The following is a 22372-nucleotide window of genomic DNA, read 5'->3' as shown; positions in this document are numbered from 1 at the left end:
TAGACAGATAATCTCTTCGCTCTTCTATCACAGTCACCTCCTCATCCTCTATAGACTTCAACACCATATGCTTAGCAGAATAATCCAATTTCACACGATGTTTCACTAGCCAATCCATGCCCAATATATTATCAAATTCCCCAAACTACAGTTCTATCAAATCTACCGGAAAGACCACCCCTTGGACCTCTAGGGGCACATCTCTAAATAGCTTGTTCACCGTAACTGACTATCCCAGTGGACTCAACACAATCATTTCACTAACAGTATTTTCAAACAGAATACCTAGCTTCTCAGACACAGTGCATGTAACATACGAGTGTGTAGACCCAATATCAATTAAAGCAGTGTATGGAACATTATAAATTAAGAACATGCCCTTTATAACGTCAAGAGCGTCACCATCCTCTCGATGACAAGCAGTATAGACCAACGCAGGCTGCCTTGCCTCAGTGCTGCCAACACCTCTGCCTGTAGTTCCACATCCTCGTCCCAAACCATTTCCATCTCTGGCCTGACCATGACCGCTGCTGACCACCTCTCTCTGGTTGAACATGACCCTGACGTGCAGCTTGCATCTGAACAGGCCTCTAAGTACAGTTCCTATCCTGATGATCTATAGTCCCACATCTAAAGCACGCCCCGGTTTGTTTCCAGCACTCACCCTGGTGAGCTCTTCCACAATCAGCACAAGGCTGCGGTCTAGCAGCAACAACAGGAACTTCAGCTCAGACTAGCCCACCAAATCTAGGCTTGTTCTTAGGACCACCAAAAGAACTCGAGGGCCCAAAATCCCTCCTACTTCTGCCCCTATCTTTTTCACGATTCTGGTGCTCAGAGTGCTTTACATCCTCAGCAATTTTTACTTTCTCAACAGGAGTAGCAAAGTCTCGCTCCCCCTGCAGAGCTATCACCATATGCAACTCATCTCGAAGACCATCCTCGAACCACACACAGCGTTCATACTCAGTTGTGACTATCCCGAGGACGTACCGATTCAATCGCAGAAACTTTACCTCGTACTCCGCTACAGTATTACTCCCCTGGGTTAAGTTCAAAAATTCCTTCCTTCGGGCGTCCACATAACTTGCGCCCACATACTTCCCTAAAAAGGCTGCTTTGAAGAAATCCCACGTCAGATGATCAGCTTGTATACCTTCTCTCATAGTGAGCCACCATTGGTAAGCCTCATCTCGCAGTAAAGACATTACTCCTTTCAATTTTTACTCCACAGTATAGTTAAGATCATCCATTATCCACTCGGTAGCCTCCAACCAATATTCCGCCACATTTGGGGCTACACCAGAAACACCCTAAAAAATTTCCGCTCTTTTAGACCCGAGTTGATCAAAAATTGACCCTCAGCCTACATATCCAATACTTTCCCTGGCAACCCTTTCAAGAACTCGTAGCATTACTTGAGATAAAGCATCATCCCTTGCTGCTCGGCCATGAGACCCTATCTCAGTTACTGGCAAGGCTGGTGCCTCCCTAGTTGGCATGTAACCCAATGCCGAAGACCTAGCTCTAACACTTCCTCGGCCTCTACCGCGGCCTCGTGTACCCCTTCCGCGAGTGCCCCTTTTGCTCATTTCGATAGCAAATTATCAGTTGTTAAATCTTATGAATCAGTTTATAATTTCAATAGTTATTAATCAATGCATTATGAACAAGAGTAATCAAGGTTTTTTTTCGCAGAACGAAGTCTTATTACAGTTTTTTGTCCCTTTGGTCTCAATCTACTCTAACTAAAGAGTTTTAGTGCAGTACTACTATCTATAGTAGTCCCTCAGTAATATTTTTCAGCCTATAACAATATATAGTGTCAGAAAACTTACAGATTTGGTGTCGGATACTCAGTGTGCCACATTTCCTATCATAACGTTTAAACTTCAAAATTTCAAAAACCCATTCCACAGAGTCGAGTTTTGCAAACTTGGCTCTGATGCCACTAAATGTAACACCCCAAACCCGACCTAGACGTTACGACCAAATCTGACGTGTCACATTGAAGTGCCTTCTAAAACTTGAACTTGTTGGTGAAAATCATTTTTGAGTTAAACCCATTTAGTTTTTATTGCTTGAGAAAACTCAATGATTTTCGTTATTACATCTGAAATTAACTTATCAAAATGTTTGTTATCTTTGATTTCCTAATCTGAATAAAACCGTAGAAGCTTTACTAGTTAAAAACCTTAAGGTTAAAAATGCCAATTTTTCTTTGAAAATGTTATTACTTTGAAAACTCGATGTTCCTACTCTAGTAATTTGAAACACGAAATCAAAAGCCCAATAAAAGTTAAAAATTCCCCAAATGGCCTTATTATATAATCAAAAACCCAAATATAAAATCTTTGAATAAATTAAGTCATAATCAAACAATATATGGTCGTGTGGCCACTTCTAAGTCCCTCGTAACTCCAAATCATCTAAGGTTGGGGATTACCTGCACAGTTAAAAACAAGGGTGACTTTACGAAAAACTCAGTGTGTAATACCCTACCAATTAAATAGTAAACAGTGAATACAGTAACGGTTTGGGCCTGAGCCGTATTCGGTAATAGTGCAGTCTGGGCCTTAGTTTTATACAGAGATAGTGTGGGTCTAAGCCCTAAAATAGTAATAGCACAGTGCAGGTATGCAACCCATCCCAATCCAACCAACACACCACCCGTACCAACCAACACACTATGTGGGGATTAAATTGACCCACCCAGCCAGCACACCAATATTGCAGCGAAGCTGCTAACAGTAACGCAGCAAAGCTGCTAATAGCAGTAAATGTGGCATAGCCACTAATATCATAATACGTGGAAAAGCCACCAGAACAGTAAAACGTGGCAAAGCCACCAGTACAGTACTTCTTCCGAATTAGAATCCTAACCCCAATGTAGAATGTCAAGTCATAAATATTACGTGTATGCAAGGTGTCATACTCAGATACGGTCATTCATATATCATACACTCATCAGTCAACCTACCTCTAGGGTATAATGGTTATTTCCATCCATTAGGGGTAAAATAGTAATTTTACCCCTTAGGAGTATTTTGGTCATTTAACTACTTTTGGGGTCTCGGTACAGATAACGACCCTTTAAAAGGTCTACAATCATCTTGAACGACTTAGATAACCTGTATGGCCTAAGAAGTGTAAATGGGCCTAAGGCCCGTTACTTGGCCCAAGTGGGCCCACACGCTAGTGTGGCGCAAACAGCCCAATTTCAGTCACGACTTTATGGTCTCATAGTCTACTCCATTATTTTTCACTTATCGTAAACTTTATCTGTGTAGGGCCTACACGGCCTATCTCAACCCAATGAGGCCCATAACGGCCCAAGCTCATGAAAAAGCTCATGGCAGCCTCTACAGTCTGTCGTCCCTAATTTGTGGGCTCAATTTACCACACAGGCGTTCGTACGCTCGTGAGGCCACAAATGCCGAAGTTTCAACTTTTCGGCTTTTGCCAATTCACAACAACGTAATGGTGTGAATACATACCCTTGTTCATCGTTTTGGCAGTAACAGCAGTTTGGGTGTACGATTACACACCTTTTTGGAGAGGAAAACGACAATAACCACGCGCCCTACCTAAATCCAAAATAACAATCCAAAGTTAGCTTTTAGTTACTTGGATTAACCACTCTCTTAATATCTCTTAATTCCGAACAAAATATAGCGCTTACCTTGGTAGCACAAGTAGGGTTCAAACCACCCTTAACCCACGGTCACCCACTTATTGGCAATGATATACATTAAAGTCCACTTTGTTACACAACATTGAATATAATCCACTTTAACCATGTGAACTTTTTACTGAAACAAGGATTAAGAGAGGAGAGTAGTAGTATTTGGCTTTCCCAACATAAACTATAATCGAGCACACGATGCTAGGAAAGCACCCCTTAACAATGATCAATAAAAATAAAGGGATTAGAAAGAAAAAATATTATAGTAGAGCAAAAAGAAAGAGAAGTGGCACAACCGTGAACCCACACATTGGAGATAGCAATAACAAGGCATAGCTAATGCGAGGATTTCGTCAATCCAAGAGGAAACTCAATTACATTGATCAAGCAGGGAGAGATTCGGCTAGGCAAAAGAGCATTGGACTAGCGCAGAGAAAGGCCCAAATGAGTCAAAAGGGAAATGAGGCAAGAGGGATTTGGTCAAGGCTCCAAGAGGGAATGCAGTTAAGAGTAAGAGGGAGAAAGAAGAAAGATTAAAGAGATATTCAACCAAGCAAACGAATGGGTGAGATGAGAGGTGGAGTTCGGCCAAAGAAGAGTGTGACGAGAAAAAAAGAAAAATAAATATTAGAAAAAGGAAGAATTTGGTCAAAGACTTAGAAGAACAAAGAGGAGAAGGTCATGTCATTTGGCACAGGGTGGAATCAAAAGAAAGAAATGAAGACAAGAAAATTCGGATTAAATCCCGAAAGGAACGAAAAGCGATCGGCACAAGGGAGAATGGTACCAAAAATGTCAAAAAGAACAAAACACGAAATAGAAGAGGAGAAATTCGGCACCTACTCTCACACCAATTGCTAAAAATGCACTCCTAAAACCCCCTTGGCCGAATTTGCACCCATAAGCACCCCCATTCGGCTACAACTGCTTCCAATTTCAAATTCCTTAAAAATATCCAAGATTTTCTCCCCTTATCCCTCATTGATATCCTCCATAACAACCTCTATGACCCATTCAAACTCTCCATCACTAGAGTTCAAATCCAACACCAATTCTTGTCGTCCTTTGGTAGCAAAATAAATGCTCCTTGCTTACCATAGGATTCGAACCCATGCCCTCCTCAGATGCTCCACACGATGCTTGTCACTAAGCCACAAGGCTTTTTGTGACATAAAATTCCACACACTTAAACATAAATCCTAACAGCTAATAACCAATCTCCCTTAAGAATAAAACTAAAAATTTTTCCAAGGCCCAGACTCGAACCCAGGCTTCCTAAACACACCCAAATCACTAAGCCAGTAAAGCAAACAAGAAATTTGTGTTAAAGCATGCAAAATTACAGTCCCTACATTTTTGGGGCGTTACAAAAGCAAGAAGAGATTGAGATTGAAAAAGCATGTGAACAAGAAAAGAAAACTGAAAAAGAGAGAACGATTAAAGAAAGAAAAGATGGTGAGCAAGAATCAAGTATTGTTGTTTAAAAAAAAGAAATGAAGAGTGAAAGTGAGTTTTCAACAATAAAAGAGACTTAGGTAAAAGAAAGAGGATTTGAAAATGAGTTAGAAAAAGAAATGAGTGAAAAAGATGCAAGTGAACACGAAAAAGTGAGTAATGTTTTTACTAACCAACATACGAGTTGTCCTTGTATTACTTCTTCTTTTCAGGTTTCTAGAGATTCAATTGATAAGTTTCAACTTCATTACCTTTCTGATGAGAGACAATTTCAATTGATTGAGAAAGGTAAGGTTGAAAATGAAATCCAACCATAAGTGCTTAAATGTAAGCAAGCTAAGGAGTCTTTAGCCATTGAATCACGGCAATCCAATTTGAATATCGATGAGAAAATTACTAATGACTTAGTTTTGGAAACATCTCCTCATTTTGATTTGTTTAATTGTCATTCTTTGTTTGTTCTTGAAAATTTAATTTTAAGTGGAGGCATGAAGAGTTGTTCATTTGATGTGTTTTGTGTTGAAAAATCTGTTGATGTTGTTCGATTAAATCGACGAATACAAAATGTGATCTTGTGTGATAACAAGTTTTCACGTAAAGTGTTTAATTTGTTTGAATGTGATGTTAATGTGAACTCTCTAAAGTTTTGTACGAAATCCTCATGTATGTGGAAGAATTTTAAGGTGTTTGATTGTTTGAATTTGTTTATGCCTAAATCTTCCCTATTTGGCATGTGAGATTTATTGGTGAAAATGAAATATTTGTTGCGTTGTGGAATGAGTGATCAAAACCATGTTTTTAAGCCCGAAGCATGTTTTCATGAGTTGTTGATAAATGAAGGTAAGCATAATGAATTTATTTTGCATAAATGTGTTACAACCTTTCATCTACTCCGAATTTTATCATTTTGTTTGAAAATGAAGCATGTGAATTTTGTTGGCTTGCAAGGTCAAAAATCAAATTTTTGATTCTGGAAATTGTTTTATATTTTGGCTTAAAAGATTCGAGCATGATTCATTTGATAATGACTTTAAAGTGCTTCATGTTCATTCTATGATGCCGGTCAAGGAACTTCCAAGTCTAAGTGAAATGGTAAGAGAAAACCTCGTTTTTGATCCAGGTCATTATCGTTCTTTATTATTGATCAAGGGATTTGAACCAAGGGATTTTGATTTTTGAGACTATAACTATCGAAAGTTTTGTTATTTTGGATCATTATTGAAAGAAATCAAGCATTCTGAATTTCGTGTGAATAGATGTGTGAACCATTTGTGCTTGTTTGATGTTTTGTCTTTAAATCTGAAAACAAAGTTGTTGAACTGTGATAATTTGCAAATACTAAATCAAAGCTTTGGTTCTATATCATTGTTCAAAGGAATTGAGTCATGGACTTCTGTTGTCCAAAATTATAATTCTCGAATGCTTCATGATTCTGGTATATTACCATCGAAGAAATTTTTGATTCATTTTGAAACGGTAAGGCCAACTCATATCTTTGATACTGACATTCGTTCATATGTTCAATTTTTGAATAAGGTTTCAAAAAGTTCTTTTGAGCTTATAAACCATGGTGTCACTAATCTAATTCATTTTTGTGTAGGTGTCACTTTGAAATGGTTCCCTCTTAAAGAGGGAAGGCATGAAAATAACTTGCTTCCTTTTCGAGGCATGTCTGATTTTTAGGTTCTTGGGAGCAACTACATCAATTTCATTAGCCAAGGGGCTTGTGACGGTGAAAGATTTTTTGCAAGCAAATGGCCCAATTTGAGGAAAAATTACTTTAAAGAGGTAAGGATGATACGGCCACGCCCCGATAATGCTCTTGGACTAGCTCACCAAGCATGGTTTACAATCTCTTGCAAGCTGACCTAGCTTGACCCTAGCTGAATGGAGCTCAATTCACCTTGATTCTAGCTCATTGAGCTAGATTCCCTCCTTTTTTACTTTATGCGTTTTAAGTTGCTAGAATAAATCAATTTATTTAGTTTAGCTAGTTAACTTAGTTTCAGCTCATAAATATGATATAATCTGAAGTTAATAATTACATGTTATTAATGTGTCTTAGTTTAATGCAAGTTTTTAATATGTCTTAGCTTCTGCCGAATTTAGTTTGTGTCTTAGTTCTTACACTACAGCAAAACTGATTTTTAGCGGCGTTTTTTTAGGCCTTTAGCGGCGCTTTTAAGTGCCGCTAAAACTATTTGCTGCATTTTTACAAGCGCCGCAAAAAACGCCACTATTGCTAACGCCGCTAAAGTTTGCGGCATTTATTTAAAAAAATGCTGCTAAAGGTCATGACTTTTAGCGGCGCTTTTCCCACAAATGCCGCTAAATGTCATAAATTCAAAAAAAATTATAAAATATTATAAAGATCATGAAAAATATAAAAATAATATCCATGATATAAATATAAAAATTTTCTATTAAAATTCATTATCAAATTAAATTTTTATTAAAATTTTAACTTTAAAACTGAATAAAAAATTAATGAATTTAAATTTAGAATTTAAAATAATAAATTAATAACACAATTAAAATCCAAAAGTTAGAACTCAAATTATCTTAAATATTAAAATAAAAATAAAAATTTAGAATCAAAATTAAAATAAATAATAAAAACTAGATTAAATATAAAAATATCAATAAAATAAGATATTATAATGAAGTTACATAAATGAAATAAGGACTTAAATCATAACCATGTAAAATATAAGATTTGAATATCCATTCCCATGTGAAATATCAACATTGATTATTTAAGTTGGTAATGAATATTCTCTTTTCTAAGTCAAAATTACAATTCATGTTTTTCTTCTTTCAACTCAAATAAAAAAAATGTTGAAAACAAAACAATTAAATAAAAAAATAGAATAATCAGTTGACACGAGATTATTATTAAATATATACAAATATGCAAGTAGACTATTACAAAACTGGGAGTAGTTTTTGATCAATCCTACTGCAGGTTCTAACTATAATCTGCTTAACTAACATACAAACATAAGACACTCTAATACTTTTTTGCACATAAAATATCTGAAACTCACACCTGAATTCGGATTCAGAGCATATACGGTGTCAACTGCATGTTGATCAATATCATTCTTATTCGTTGCTGCAATGCCTCCCATATGCATTTGTAGAGGTAGGAGCCAGCCATTATGTGCCTTCTGCAAATTGTTCTTGGACTGCAATCTAGCGTAGTTGGTTTTTCCTGTTCCATTTGTCACCAGTCAAAACATAAAAGAGCTATATTATGGTAACTCCATCAGCTTACATAGTAAATTATAGCTCACATGTTTCAAAGGTATGATTTAATCAGTGGGGATTCTAGTAAAATAACAGTCGTTGAGAAGGCAAATTGATGATAAATTAGATAGGAGCAGATAATATATACTATATTTTATCTGAACAAATGTTCCTTTCTTCAAATATATTGGAATGAATAATGATTAATTTGCATCATCAACGCTAGTGAAAATCCAATTTTAGGGCTATGGCATGTGTACATAACATTTCTCTTGTTCTATTTTATAGAGCAACTACACGTGTAAAGAGTGATAAAATGAAAAAAATGCAGAAGCTAGTAACCAATCCAAAATTCAGTTGGTGGTCAATCTTTATTAATTTATAAGGAATTTTATGTTTTCAATTCTTATAAATGTATATTACTATTTTCTTTTACTAAGATGCATGAATGACTTACAAACGAAAAGCACTGGATATAGTGATGGAATCACCTAAGGATAAATTATTCAAGGGATCATAAATAGTCCTACTGATGATGATCAAGATCCAGATGACAATTATATAGTCACTTTAAATAACTACATGCTAAACATGAAAACAATGCGCTGAATGCGGTGTGTGCGGTTCAAAATATTAAGAGTAAGGTTTAGTTTGGTTTAGGCACAAAGAAAAAAACAATTTTAAAGTTTAAATTTTTAGAAGAGCTTAAACAACAAGGTAAAAGTTGTTAACTGAAATTTACTTATTGTTTTATATGAACATTTATGTTTCTTTAGGAATCATTATCTTATATATTTGTTGGGCCTAAAGAATTATAAAATATATACATATATATTAATATTATCTTATGCCTATGTTTCTTAGACTTGGTAGCAAATGTCAGATACAATTATGATTTCAGCATGGATATGGTTCAATTTTTCTAAAGTTTTCTATATATTTGGAGGATCCTTGGAGCTCATAGTCCTAGGCTTTTAGTGAGGCTGTCATTTGAATTAATAAACTGGCTCAACTGAGACTTTGATTCTATTAGTTAACTGAGATTACTAATTTATTGAATATTCATTTATCGAGATTCTACCACATATGTATGTTGAAGGAAGAAACGAAACAACCATGTACCTTATGGAAAACTTCGGAAACAAGACCGTCATTTTCTAAGGCAGCCAGCTCCTGCTTAACCTTTTCTAATCCCTTAATTATAGCTTGCATTTCTTCTGCTAAAGCTTTTAATTGTATCTGCAGGGACCCAAGCCTTCAAACTAAACATAGTGTTACCAAGCTACAAACTCAAATGTAAAAATACTAATGAAAACCTTAGTTGCAGCTTCAAGGCTAACAAAATCGAGGTGAAAATCTAATAGAGCTGGTTTCTTGGCAGCTAGGACCTAGCCACAATAAAAACACAGTTCAGACTTGATTGAAATCAACCATTTCTGTTCGTATCAGAAACAAATCTCCAGTAGCAAAGTAACATATAAACTGGGTGTAATACATAATCGAGGCAGATCTTACAAGAAACAGAATTATCTTTAATTAAACAAAAAGAGGAAAAAAAATAGTAACCAGACCTTGCAAAGATAAGTGCATTAGCGTCATCCTGCTGGTAGAAGCACGTGTATCTGTGAGCTTTAGAAGACTGTCTAACTTAAACCCAACAGCAGCACCTGTATAGCAGGAATGCTTTGAAACCTCGTATTAAAGGAACATACAGCAGTTGAAGAATTTCATTTCCTCAAATCTGAATAGTTGATCAGCATTAAATGCATAAAAAAACATGACACCTGGGACAAGTGGCTTTGGCAAAAAAAGAAAAAAAGAAAATGCAAAACAAAGGAACTAATAGCATAACAAGGGACAAAGAATTGATGGACACTACTATCATCTAAAAATTCAAAATGAAAGACATAAATGTAGAAGTTCGACATTAAAGGACATAAATGTCAATGTTAAAGAAACTGGACCACAGGTTAAACCAGTTGGTTTGATTGTTTCTTATTTTATTTTTTATGTTTAAACATTAATTTAATGTAAAATAAATAGTTAATATAATTAATAGTTACCAGTAATATGCATTTACCTTAATGGCATGGTCTTTAATTTAAGAAAAACGGAAAAAATAATTGGTTTTTTACCTGTTCAATAAATAACTAGTTTTTGATCGGTTTGAATATTACCCAAATCTTAGATAATGCAAGGACTGGACAGGCCAACCTTAATTGGTTTTAGTAATACATCACATGTGGTTTAGCTAGTAATATTTTCTCTGCCTAATCTTTTTACAAGCTGCAATTGTAGCATCAAAGACAGAAGCCAAAAGGAGAAATTGAATGTCACTTACCCCTTGCAGTTCCTTGGTTCAATGTATTTCCTAGATAGATAATTTTCTTCATGAGATCCTTCAATTTAAGGGAATTTCATACCTATATAACCAATACAAAAGTTGTAAGATAAGAACGAATAAACACTGCCGTCATCAACAACATTAATGATATACCTTATTACATGCAAAATTTGCATGTAATTTACAGTATTTAAGCTCCTTTTAAATTCAGAAACCTGCAGGTGGTAAAAAAATGTAAGAACAGAGGATAAACAAGTGATTCAATAAAAGAAAAAGGAGAAACAAGAAAGAGATTAATTATTGAATAATATTGTAAATTTATCAAATCAGATTTACTATGGAGATACCGCCAAACCTGAGTTCGGAACTGAATCTTGAAACAAAACACTCTTAGTTTTGACTCTACTCGTGGCACTTTCATCAGCTCCAAAAAGTACTAAACATGAAAAATCAAAAACTTGTTCAGGTTTAGAAGTTTTTACAAAGATGGATCAAATGAAAGATGTTATTGGAGAAGCATCCAGGAACTAAATGTTTTAGTTAGAGCTTCTTCATAAAAGCGAATGCCAGAAAATTGTTATCTTGTATTTGCTACAATGCTATATGATAAATCATTGTTCTCCAGCACTTTAACTATCTTCTTAATGTTGAGTAAGAATAATACAGAAAGAAGATGCTACAGCCCTCCACTGGTTCTTTCCCTGCACGCCACCTTGCCTTCATCATGCACTACTTTCAAACATTCATATAACATACTACAATAAAACCTAACTTTATTAATTACCAACCTCCACTTAAAATCACAATTGGAGGCATTTCCATCCATTAAAAGTGGAGAATGTCTTAGCTCAACTTCAAGGTAGTGAGCTTAGCAATTATTGTTATAAATAGATTCTTCAAAACTTTCCTTTTTTTTTTGTATAGCAGGTCAATGACTGCTCAAAAAAGTTGGATCTATTAATAAAATAATGCTATAAGGGAAACTATCAAGAATATGTTCTTCACCACTCCTTTAATGAAGATGACGATATAATTGCAAAATATGGAAACCAGAAGTTTGCTCAATATCTAATCCAAACAACATTTTTCCAAGCAGTGCATAAAAAAGACAATACTATGGAATAGATAAAAACCTAATGACTAACACTATGGAATAGATAAAAAGAGTCACACCTTTACCTATAAAGCAAAAAAGAATTCAAAACTAATTGAAAGATTAGAACTTCACTTTGTAAATTCACATATCATTTCTCAATAAAAAAGAAGAAGCTATAATTAATACCTTAACTCGTCCTAGTAGTGAAGTAGCAAAAAGTAAAACAAAACTCTAGGGTCCAAACGAGGACAGAGAGACATGAACTGACCTGCAGCGAATTGGAGTTGCCTTGGGATTTCTCTTGAGTGCCCATCAAAGCTTCTCGGTCTCCGGTTCTGAAAACTTTTCGAATCCCAAATAATCCCGTGGAATCGTCAAGATTGAAAATTCGAAGTTAAAATTGAGAGATTAGAGGGACGACCTCGAATTAGGGCTTTTGGGAAACTGAGAAGAGAGAGAAAAGAGCGGGCACTTGAAATAATAGGCGGGAGAGAATAAGAATTCCTTTTGGGAAGGGGATCAATAGAAAACCTTAACCGCCATTAATGTAAGCTGAAGAAACCTTAATTTTTCCTCTCTTTACTCTATTTTTCTGTTATGAGTTGAAAAATCAGTAGAAAAGAATTATAGAATCGTAGTTAAATACGGGGAGTTTTGAGGAGTTTTAAGTTTAATGAAATGGTGCGTTTTAATTTCAACAGAATTGTACACGTCACCTTGTTAGTTTTCCTTTAAAACGGCATGCAGTACGTGAGTAACGATATCAAATGAAAAGAATATTATTCCAGTATTCTCTCTCTCTTCCTTGTTCTTCTGTTCTTTCCATTCAACCTCTCTTTCTTTCTTAGATTTTCTTTTGGTTCGTAACAAAGGTATCAGAGCAATCACGATCCCTTCATGACTGGTGACGGTGTGTCAACTCGTTTGCAGAAGAAGGTCAGTAGTCTACAGCAGGATATTTCCAAGATCCAAGAAGAAATGGGCCGTTTGGAGACGAAAATGGAGACGCGGTTACAGGACTTTAAGAATGAGTTTCGGGGGGATATGCAAGCACTGTTAAGTCAATATTTCGGACCTCCACCTACAGGTTCATCAGCAAATGTTGTGACAGATAAGGGTAAAGGGGTTTTGGGGGCTCCTCCTGGGTTTTTACCTAAGGAAACAGATTTACCCCAAGCCTCAGAAGAACCAGTGGCTACAGAGAAAAGGGGTGTGTAATGGAAGGATAACGGTTTTGTGCAAGGAGCGGTTGTTAACCGAAGCAGATTGGACTGTCCTAAATTTGATGGTTCAGATTTTAGGGGGTGGTGGACCAAGTTAGAACAGTATTTTGAGGCTGAAGGTACACCTGAGGCTAGTAAGGTTCGCACGGTAATGCTGAATTTGGAAGGCCGAGCCTTGGAGTGGCACCATTTCTATTCTCAAAGAAATGGTGGTCTACAAATGTTATCTTGGTCAGAGTATCTTAAAAATCTTCAGGCTCGCTTTGGCTGCGGACAGTTTGATAATCCGATGAGAGAATTGGTTAATCTGAAGCAACATGGTACTGTTGAACAGTATCAGGATTTATTTGTGGGATTACTAAACCAAGTGCGTCTACCGGAGTCCTACGCTCTCAGTATTTTCCTTAGCAACTTGAAGGCAGAGATTGGTCACTATCTGGATCTGTTTGAGCCATCGACCTTGATGGAAGCTTTCTAGCTAGCAAGGAAGATTGAAGTGCTCATTTCTTATTCGGGAAAAAGATCGACATGGGGGGTTAGCTCATCTGGACCCTTAACCAACACATCGATCAACTCCAGGCATTCCTCTTCTCCTATAAAAACGGTAGCGAGTCCTTCATCTATTGGCAACGCATCATCTAACAAGCTCGGATCTAAGTCGATTTCCCCAGCTTTGATGGCTGAGAGGAAACAAAAGGGTCTTTGCTTTTGGTGTGGAGCCAAATACCATGCAGGACATAAATGCATGAAATCACAGTTATACCAGTTTCTGCGTGATCCTCTTTCTGACAATGAGAATGAGAATGAAGAATTTCAGGAATGTTCAGAGAAATTGGAAGAAGCGGGGGCAGAGGAAGGGGGTCTTAAATCACCGGTAATCTCGTTGCATGCCCTTACTGGGCTACAAGGGCATAACACGATGAGGGTGGCAGCAAGGGTAGGTGCATGCTGGGCTATCATTCTAATTGATTCGGGGAGCACTCACAATTTTATAGATGCAAGGCTAGTCAATAGGTTGTCTTTTCCCATATGGCATCAAGAGCAACTTAGAGTCCCTGTAGCTAATGGTAGTTGTCTTTTCACTAGAGGGCTTTGTAAAGGGGTCACGTGGGAGGTACAGGACCATAAATTTGTGACAGATTTCATGGTATTGTCGTTAAAGGGCTGTGATATGGTGTTAGGTGTACAGTGGTTATTGGCTTTAGGGGACATCATTTGGAATTTTAGTTATTTGACCATGAAGTTCAATTTAGCAGGGCAGACGTCCGTCATTCAGGGCATTACTCCTGGGTCACTAGCAGCTAAAAATGGTGAGCTTAATCCAAATTGCTTTGCTACAGTGGGGCAAACGATGGGACCTTTTACTGCAATTCTGAGTTCTATCGAGCAAGTGACATTTTCAACTGAGAAGAACGACGAGGCTAGGGACCAAATTCAGGGATTGTTATGTGAGTTCGAGGACGTCTTTAAGGTTCCAAAGGGGTTGCCACCTCAGAGGTTACATGATCATAAAATCCCTCTAAGGGATGAAGGGGCAGTGATTAAAATGCGTCCCTACCGATATCCAGCATTTCAAAAAACTGAAATGGAACGACTTATTCAGGAAATGCTTGCTGCTGGAATAATACGTGACAGCCCCAGCTCGTTTGCCTCTCCTATTGTCATGGTGAAGAAAAAAGATGGGAGCTGGAGACTTTGTGTGGATTATAGACAATTAAACCAGCATACTGTAAAAGACAATTTTCCTATTCCAGTCATTGAGGAATTGTTGGATGAGCTTGGGGGAGCTCGTGTCTTCTCTAAATTGGATCTCAGGTCGGGATATCACCAAATTCGCATGTGGGAGTCAGACGTTCACAAAACGGCATTTCGCACTCACGAAGGGCATTATGAGTTCCTCATCATGCCGTTTGGCCTCACAAATGCCCCCTCTAGTTTTCAGGCCCTTATGAACTCCATCTTCAAACCGCTACTGCGCAAAACTGTGCTTGTTTGTTTTGACGATATCCTAGTATATTCCAATTCGTGGGAAGAGCATATGCACCATTTGAGGTCTGTCCTTCTTATCTTACGAGAACAACAATTGTATGCCAAACAATCCAAATGCAGTTTTGGTTCTTCTAGCGTTCAATATTTGGGACATGTTTTGCATGAAGGGACAGTTTCTATGGACACGTCTAAGATTGAGTGTGTAATATCATGGCCGATTCCTCAATCGGTGAAAGAGTTGCGCAGTTTTCTTGGCCTCACGGGCTACTACAGGAGGTTTATACGCAACTATGGCGTTATCGCGCGTCCTCTGACAAATCTATTAAAGAAAAATGGATGGAAATGGTCAGATCAATCTACTGAAGCTTTTGAAGAGCTAAAACAGGCCGTGTGTACTGCTCCTGTGTTAGTCCTTCCAAACTTCCAGTTGGAATTCACAGTAGACACTGACGCCAGCGGGTTTGGCATTGGAGCTGTTTTACAGCAACAAGGACAACCAGTAGCTTTTTATAGCAAAGCACTTGGGGTGCGTCATCAAGCATTCTCGATATATGAAAAAGAAATGCTGGCGGCTTTACTGGCAGTTCGAAAATGGCACACCTATCTAGTGGGACGACACTTCCGAATTCGCACAGACCACCAAAGTTTGCGATTTTTATCGGACCAAGCAGCGGTTACCCCTTTTCAACAGCGCTGGATAGCAAAAATGCTTGGATATGATTTTGTAGTTTCCTATCGGAAGGGGATTAATAATAGAGTGGCTGATGCCCTTTCTCGACAACCACAATTGGAACAAGGTCAATACCATCAATTATCAGCTAGTTCGGTTATTTCTGGCTTACTAGAACGGGTGCAACAATCCTATACTCTTGACAGTCGACTCCAGAGGAGAATTCAAACTATTTTGCAATCACAAAACCATGATAATAAATATTCATGGGACGGCCGTTTCCTGTTTCGAAAAGGAAAAATAGTAGTAGGGAAGAATTCACAGTTGCGCCAGGAGTTATTCTTCCATTTCCACGCAAGTGCTATTGGGGGCCATTCTGGGATGCATGTAACCAGGAAAAGATTGTCGAGCCTAGTGTACTGGAAGGGGCTTGCATCAGATGTTAAGCGTTGGGTCAAAGAATGCGTTGTTTGTCAACGATGCAAGGGATAGAATGTGGCTTCTCCTGGTCTTTTACAGCCTTTGCCGATACCTGACCGAGCATGGTCTGTCATCAGCATGGATTTCATTGAAGGGCTGCCGGTTTCAGATAAGAAAAACTCGATTCTGGTGGTAATCGATCACCTCACGAAATATGGCCACTTCATAGCTCTGGCCCATCCATATACAGCGAAAGAAGTGGCTCAGGAGTATTTGACTAATGTTTACAAATTACATGGTATGCCCGACTCAATCATTTCAGATCGTGATAAAATTTTTGTGAGTGGGTTTTGGCAGGAACTCTTTAAGAAGTCAGGTACTCGACTTCTGCTTTCTACGGCCTACCATCCTCAAACGGAGATTCTAAACCGGTGTCTTGAGAACTACCTAAGGTGTATGACAGGGGAGACACCAGCTCTGTGGTTTAAATGGCTACCCCTTGCCGAATGGTGGTACAACTCCTCCTTCCATTCTTCCATTCAACTCACTCCCTACGAGGCCCTGTATGGGCAACCCCCACCCACTCATATGCCATACTTGGCGGGTACATCTACAGTAGCAGTTGTTGACCGCAGCTTACAAGCTAGGGAGGCTGCTAGGAAGTTGTTACAGTTTTGCCTTCAAAGAGCACAGAGCCGGATGAAGTAGCTGGCCGACAAGCACCGTTCAGAGCGAAGTTTCCAGGAGGGTGACCTGGTCTATCTGAGGTTACAACCATACAGACAGCATTCACTTAGGAGACATGCTAATAAAAAATTATCTCCTAGGTACTATGGGCCTTTTCCGGTACTGCGTAAGGTGGGTCAAGTAGCCTATACTCTTCAACTACCTCCACCCTCTCGGATCCATCCCACATTTCATGTGTCCCAACTAAAAAAACACGTAGGATCGGCTCCTATTCAACAGCAGTTACCATTAGTAGATGCTCAGGGTGCCTTGCCAAAAGAACCAGTTCGCATATTGGACAGAAGGATGGTTCAGAAAGGAAAACAGGCCGTGACTGAAGTTTTGATCGAATGGGGTGACTCTTTCCCTGAAGATGCGACCTGGGAGTCGTTGGAGGCAATTCGGTCTAAATTTCCTCACTTTCATCCTTGAGGTCAAGGATGTTTTCCTGGGAAGAAGTATTGTTATGAGTTGAAAAATTAGTAGAAAAGAATTATAGAATCGTAGTTAAATACGGGGAGTTTTGAGGAGTTTTAAGTTTAATGAAACGATGCGTTTTAATTTCAACAGAATTGTACACGTCACCTTGTTAGTTTTCCTTTAAAACGGCATGCAGTACGTGAGTAACGATATCAAATGAAAAGAATATTATTCCAGTATTCTCTCTCTCTTCCTTGTTCTTCTGTTCTCTCCATTCAACCTCTCTTTCTTTCTTAGATTTTCTTTTGGTTCGTAACATTTTCTCTCTTTCCTTTCCTTCTTTCTATTTTCTGCGCTAAGAGCTTGTCGTTCCCCGGCCTTCGATGAGTGAAAGGGAAAAGAAAAGCTTGGAGCCAGAGTAATCGTGGGTACCTTCGATAAGAGCTTGGAGACACTGCTCTTAGAGAGTTTCTTTATTGAAAAGGGCAACGGAGGGGTGAGATTGGGGGTGTTTTGAGGATACTAATTTGAAAAAATTAGGGGTTTTAGTGTGAGGCATGAGAAAAAGAAAATATTTCAGAAAGAAAAACGATGCTTTTAAATTAAACAATTATGTTTTTTTGCGACGTTTATTTCAGAAAGGAAAACGACGCTTTTAAGTTAAACAATTATATTTTTTTGCGGCGTTTTTAAAAACGCCGCTAATCCCCTAAATCTCTTATTAAAACGATACTGTTTAAATTAAATTATTTTGTTTTTTGTGGCATTTTTTCAAAAAACGTCGCTAACCCCTTAAATCTCCAATTAAATTTTACTTGAAACAAATCATATTTATAAATACTTAACGTAAATTTACTTAAACCTAATGATATTATTTTAATTTTTCTTATAAATATACACATGTTATTTTCATTTGATATTTATTAATTTTTTAAATATAAACAAATTAAATATTTTTAATTATTATTATTTTTCTATTAGTCATTGAATTATATGTAAGTTGTGGATTTAGTCATTTTACTTTAATTTTGTTATTTTTAGTCATTGTAATTTTGAAAATTTGAAATTGTAGTATTAATTAAATAGTATCTATTAAATTTATTATGTTTTGCTATTTCTAAAATCTAATGTAACAAACATATTACTCACAAAAAGCCAGTTACAGATTTAACAGTTGTCATTTTTGTCAAAATTAAAATTTCAAAATTCGAAAAGTATAGGGACCAATAATGATCTAATTGGATAACATAAACTCAACCTACAACTTTACGCATAATACCAAGACTAATAGCAGAATTTAACCTAACATATATAATTGCTATCATTTGAGTGATCATGACTAAAATTTTAAATTTTGAAAAGTACAAAAGATAAAATTGATCGATTTGAAAAATACAGGAACTAAAACTAATCAAATTAAAATATAAGGACTAAATTTTAAGTTTAAATTTCACTTAAATAAATTAAGTGTAGAGGAATTAATTTGAATTGAATTATTTTTAATAAATCAAAATATTTTTAGATTAAATCTTAAACCATTTAATATATATAAAGTTTATCTATTATTTCTTAAATAATTTAAACTATAATCATAAGTTTAATATATTCAAATTAATATTATCTCTTTTACAATTATATAAGAAATCGTTTAATATATAAATTAAAAAATACTAATTAATTTAAACCCTAAACCTCTTAACCTTTATCCCATAAACACTAAACCCTAAACCTTTAACCCTTAACCCCAAACCCTTACACCTTAAACTCCAACCCTAACCCTTAAACCCTAAATCATAATCCCTAAACCCATAATTCATCATAAACCTTCAAATACTAGTTAACTCCTAAACCTTAAACCCTAGACCATATATCTTAAACCATAGTTAACTCATAAACCTTAAACCCTAAACCATATATCTTAAACCATAAACCTTAAACTATAATGATAATTAATTCAATATTTTAAATTCAATACTATCTCTTTTACGATTATATAAAAAATATTTAATATATTGTATAACCATAAATTTTAATAATTATTGTTTTAGGGGTTATAGATTAGTATTAATGATTTTTTTGGGGTTTAGGGGTTATATGACTTTTAGCGGCGTTTTACCAAAAGCGCCGCTAATGTTCTAGTTTTTAGTGGTGTTTTACCGAAAGCGCCGCTAATGCCCTGGTTTTTAGCGGCGTTTTACCGAAAGCGCCGCTAATGCTCTGGTTTTAGTGGCATTTTACAGAAAGCGCCGCTAATGCTCTGGTTGTTAGCGGCGTTTTACCGAAAGCGCCGCTAATGCTCTATTTTTAATGGCGTTTTTTACTAAAACGCCGCTATTGCTCTGTGTTTTACAATTTTTGAGGCGTTTTTTGATAAAACGCCGCTAAAGCCCTATTTTCCTGTAGTGTTATTTGTGTTTAATATGTCTTAACACTCTTTAAAACCCTTTTGTTTAAGCCTACATTTAGCCAAATTCATCTAAACTCTGAATTGAATGAAACTTATCCATTTTACGATCAGGCATCTAAGCGTCTCGAATCACTTCACCGAAGCGAGATCACATCATTTGGTATCAGAACTAGCCAAAGTCGAGGAGTACGGATGTCCCAAAGTAAGTTTTTGAAAAAAATTCGTAAAAAATTTATTAAAAGAGAGAGAGAGAGAGAGAGAGAACATACAGTGTATTAGAAGTGCAAGTTGGTACATAAAAAAAGATTTTCGAAATTAAAAAAGAAGAAGAAAAAGCTAGTTTCTAAAAGTAATCATTTTTCTCAAGCTCCAAATTTCCTTCACAACCTTTCGCTACACTTGAATACCTCTTTTTTTTTCTCTTTCAGCCTACCTAATACCAAAAACATCATCTACCTTTGGAACCTTTTGAGGCTGACCCCTAGACTAGTAGTTAAGTCTAAATGAGTCTTTTACAAAATTATGAGAAGGGAAACGAGTGGAAAAAGGCACGAGTGTTGTGAGCGCATTAGAGAGAAGAAAAAGCCATTAAATAGTGCAAAAACGAGTGGGAGTGCCATCTACATTTTCTTTTTGAGTGAAACGTGAGGAATTTGTGGTGAGGTTCAAACAATATGTCTCCAAGTTTCGAAATGAATGTTGCTGCCAATTGTGGTTTGTCCGATCCATCATACCAATCATCTAATCAAAGCGAAAGGTAATGCGTTCATAGAAGTAGAGGCTTTATAGAGCGTGAACATGTTGATGACAATTTGAAGAATATAAAGTTAGCCATTCCACCATTTCAAGGTAGATCCAATCCAGAGGCATACCTTGAACGGGAAAGGAAAATCGAATTGGTCTTCGAGTGCCACAACTACTCGGAGAGCAAGAAGGTGAAACTTGCATTGAACAAGTTCTCTGATTATGCCATGATTTGGTGAGATCAATTCACCATGAGTCAGAGATAAAACGAATAGCACCATATATCAACTTGGTCCGAAATGAAAGTTGTGATGTGCAAGTGTTTCATCCCATCTTACTACCACTGAGAGCGATTTAGTTCAAGTTAAAGGATGGAAATAAGATTGTCAAGGAGTCTAACGTTAATTGACTACGTGAGAAGAGATCCCTATTGAGATTCCTTTTCAACAAGGACTTTGAGTCGAAATAACTCAAGCTTCAAGTTTGAAGCCTATTACGGTAACAAACGAGAAGGTCTAAGTAATTCTTCGTATGCACCAAGGTATTCTTCCCTAAAGATTCAATCTCGAAGAGATGTTCATATTTCATACGTAGATCCCTCCTCTTTTTCCCAATGGAAGGTTTTTCATTCAGAATCTTTCTTGTTATCTTGATCTTGTAATGAAAGGAAAAGAGAAAAAAAATAAAAAGAAAAGAGAGACAAGGGATGTTTATAAGAGAAAATGTGACAGCCCAAAATTGACCCTAGTCGGGAAGTGGTTTCGGGACCACAAAACCGAGTCATAAAAATAATTGATTTCCATATTCTATGCTTATTATGTGTGTACATGAGTATGTGGAAGTTTCATTCTCCAATTTTGCCAATTGCATGAGAAATTATTAAATAGGGATTGATATGAGACATGGTGAAAATATGATAGGCTAATTTAAAATGGTCTATTAATGCATGTTGTGAAAATGATGGGTTTGCATGTCAAATTACCCAAAATTTGAGCTAGTGGTTGGCCATGCTATGGGTGGAAACATGTTGGGAACATGTTGGCCTAGTGAGGTATGTAGGAAAAAAATAAAATAAGGGGCATGGGCATAAAATAATGAAAAGGAGTATGATGAATACAAAAAAAAAATGTGTGTAGTTGTTCCCTCCCATTGCCGTGAGCTAAAGAAAAGGAGAAAATTTTTGTTCATCCTTTCTCATCTTCATTTAGCCGAAACTAGAAAGAAAAAAACAAAGAAAAAAAATGCTCATCCTTTGGTTCATCCTTGGCCAAAAATTTTAAGGAGGAAGGAAGAAGAAAGGTTGAAGAGGTTCGGCCATGCATGTAGCTAGGCTAAGGTATGTTTGATGATGTTCCATGAGATGCATGCATGTTTTAGTTGTTAGCTTGAGTTCTACCTAGCCCATGGTCTAAATCTTGCTATGTGATGGAAATGACACTCGGCCATGGATGCATCATTCTTGGTTGATGTTTGATGTTGTGGTGATGAGGCATGAGGATGAGTTAAGATTCGGCCTAGGTGGAGTTTGTGTTAATGCCATTGCATGCTAAATATGAAGCTTGTTAATGATGCATGTGATGGTGGCTTGATGATTCTTGAACCTCCTTTTTAGCATTTTTGAGTGAGCACATATGTGCATTGGTTGCTAAATGGAGAAGAATCGGCTAGCAAGTTGTGTGCTAAGGCCGAATATAACTTTTGCATGTTAATGAGCAATGCATGTGTTAAATTGATGGAAAGGAAGAGGATGCTTTACTAGTGTGTATATGTGTGTATTAGCCAAGTTTTGAACTTGAAACAAAAGGGTGTTTAGTCAATACAAGTGACCATACTTGTAGAATGTATTAAGTGTTGAAATCGGCCCCAAAATAGACATGCATATTCGGCCAAGGGGAAAAAAATTAGCTAAAATGTTGAGTTTGATTCATGATTCCGTACATATGT

At 36.8% G+C, this 22372-nt stretch overlaps 2 protein-coding genes across 7 annotated transcripts; both read right to left on the bottom strand.

Annotated features, from left to right (window-relative positions):
* Window positions 1-229: 229 nt before the first annotated feature.
* Window positions 230-1208, bottom strand: LOC107960568 (uncharacterized). The gene is made up of 3 exons (XM_016896900.1): window positions 803-1208; window positions 629-702; window positions 230-544 (listed from the first exon to the last, which is right to left on the bottom strand). Exons 1-3 carry the CDS (start codon window positions 1206-1208, stop codon window positions 230-232), a joined length of 795 nt encoding a protein of 264 aa, XP_016752389.1.
* A 6810-nt stretch (window positions 1209-8018) lies between these two features.
* LOC107957324 (formin-like protein 17) lies at window positions 8019-12418 on the bottom strand. 6 transcript variants are annotated; one of them, XR_005926805.1, is made up of 8 exons: window positions 12098-12418; window positions 11089-11169; window positions 10887-10948; window positions 10731-10812; window positions 9961-10072; window positions 9706-9777; window positions 9512-9628; window positions 8019-8354 (listed from the first exon to the last, which is right to left on the bottom strand). XR_005926805.1 is itself a non-coding variant. In XM_041112603.1 (6 exons), exons 4-6 carry the CDS (start codon window positions 10780-10782, stop codon window positions 8128-8130), a joined length of 375 nt encoding a protein of 124 aa, XP_040968537.1. In that variant the 5' UTR covers window positions 10783-10812; window positions 10887-10948; window positions 11089-11169; window positions 12098-12418; the 3' UTR covers window positions 8019-8127. The 6 variants fall into 6 exon arrangements, 1 of the variants encoding a protein (XP_040968537.1); XR_005926804.1 differs by having other exon boundaries at window positions 9961-10056; XR_005926807.1 differs by lacking the exon at window positions 10887-10948 and having other exon boundaries at window positions 9961-10056; window positions 10731-10760.
* Window positions 12419-22372: the final 9954 nt, after the last annotated feature.

Source organism: Gossypium hirsutum, chromosome A05, assembly GCF_007990345.1.
Source record: "Gossypium hirsutum isolate 1008001.06 chromosome A05, Gossypium_hirsutum_v2.1, whole genome shotgun sequence".
Taxonomy (NCBI): Eukaryota; Viridiplantae; Streptophyta; class Magnoliopsida; order Malvales; family Malvaceae; genus Gossypium; species Gossypium hirsutum.
Note: the sequence above shows the minus strand (reverse complement) of the source record. Positions and strands in the feature narration are given on the sequence as shown.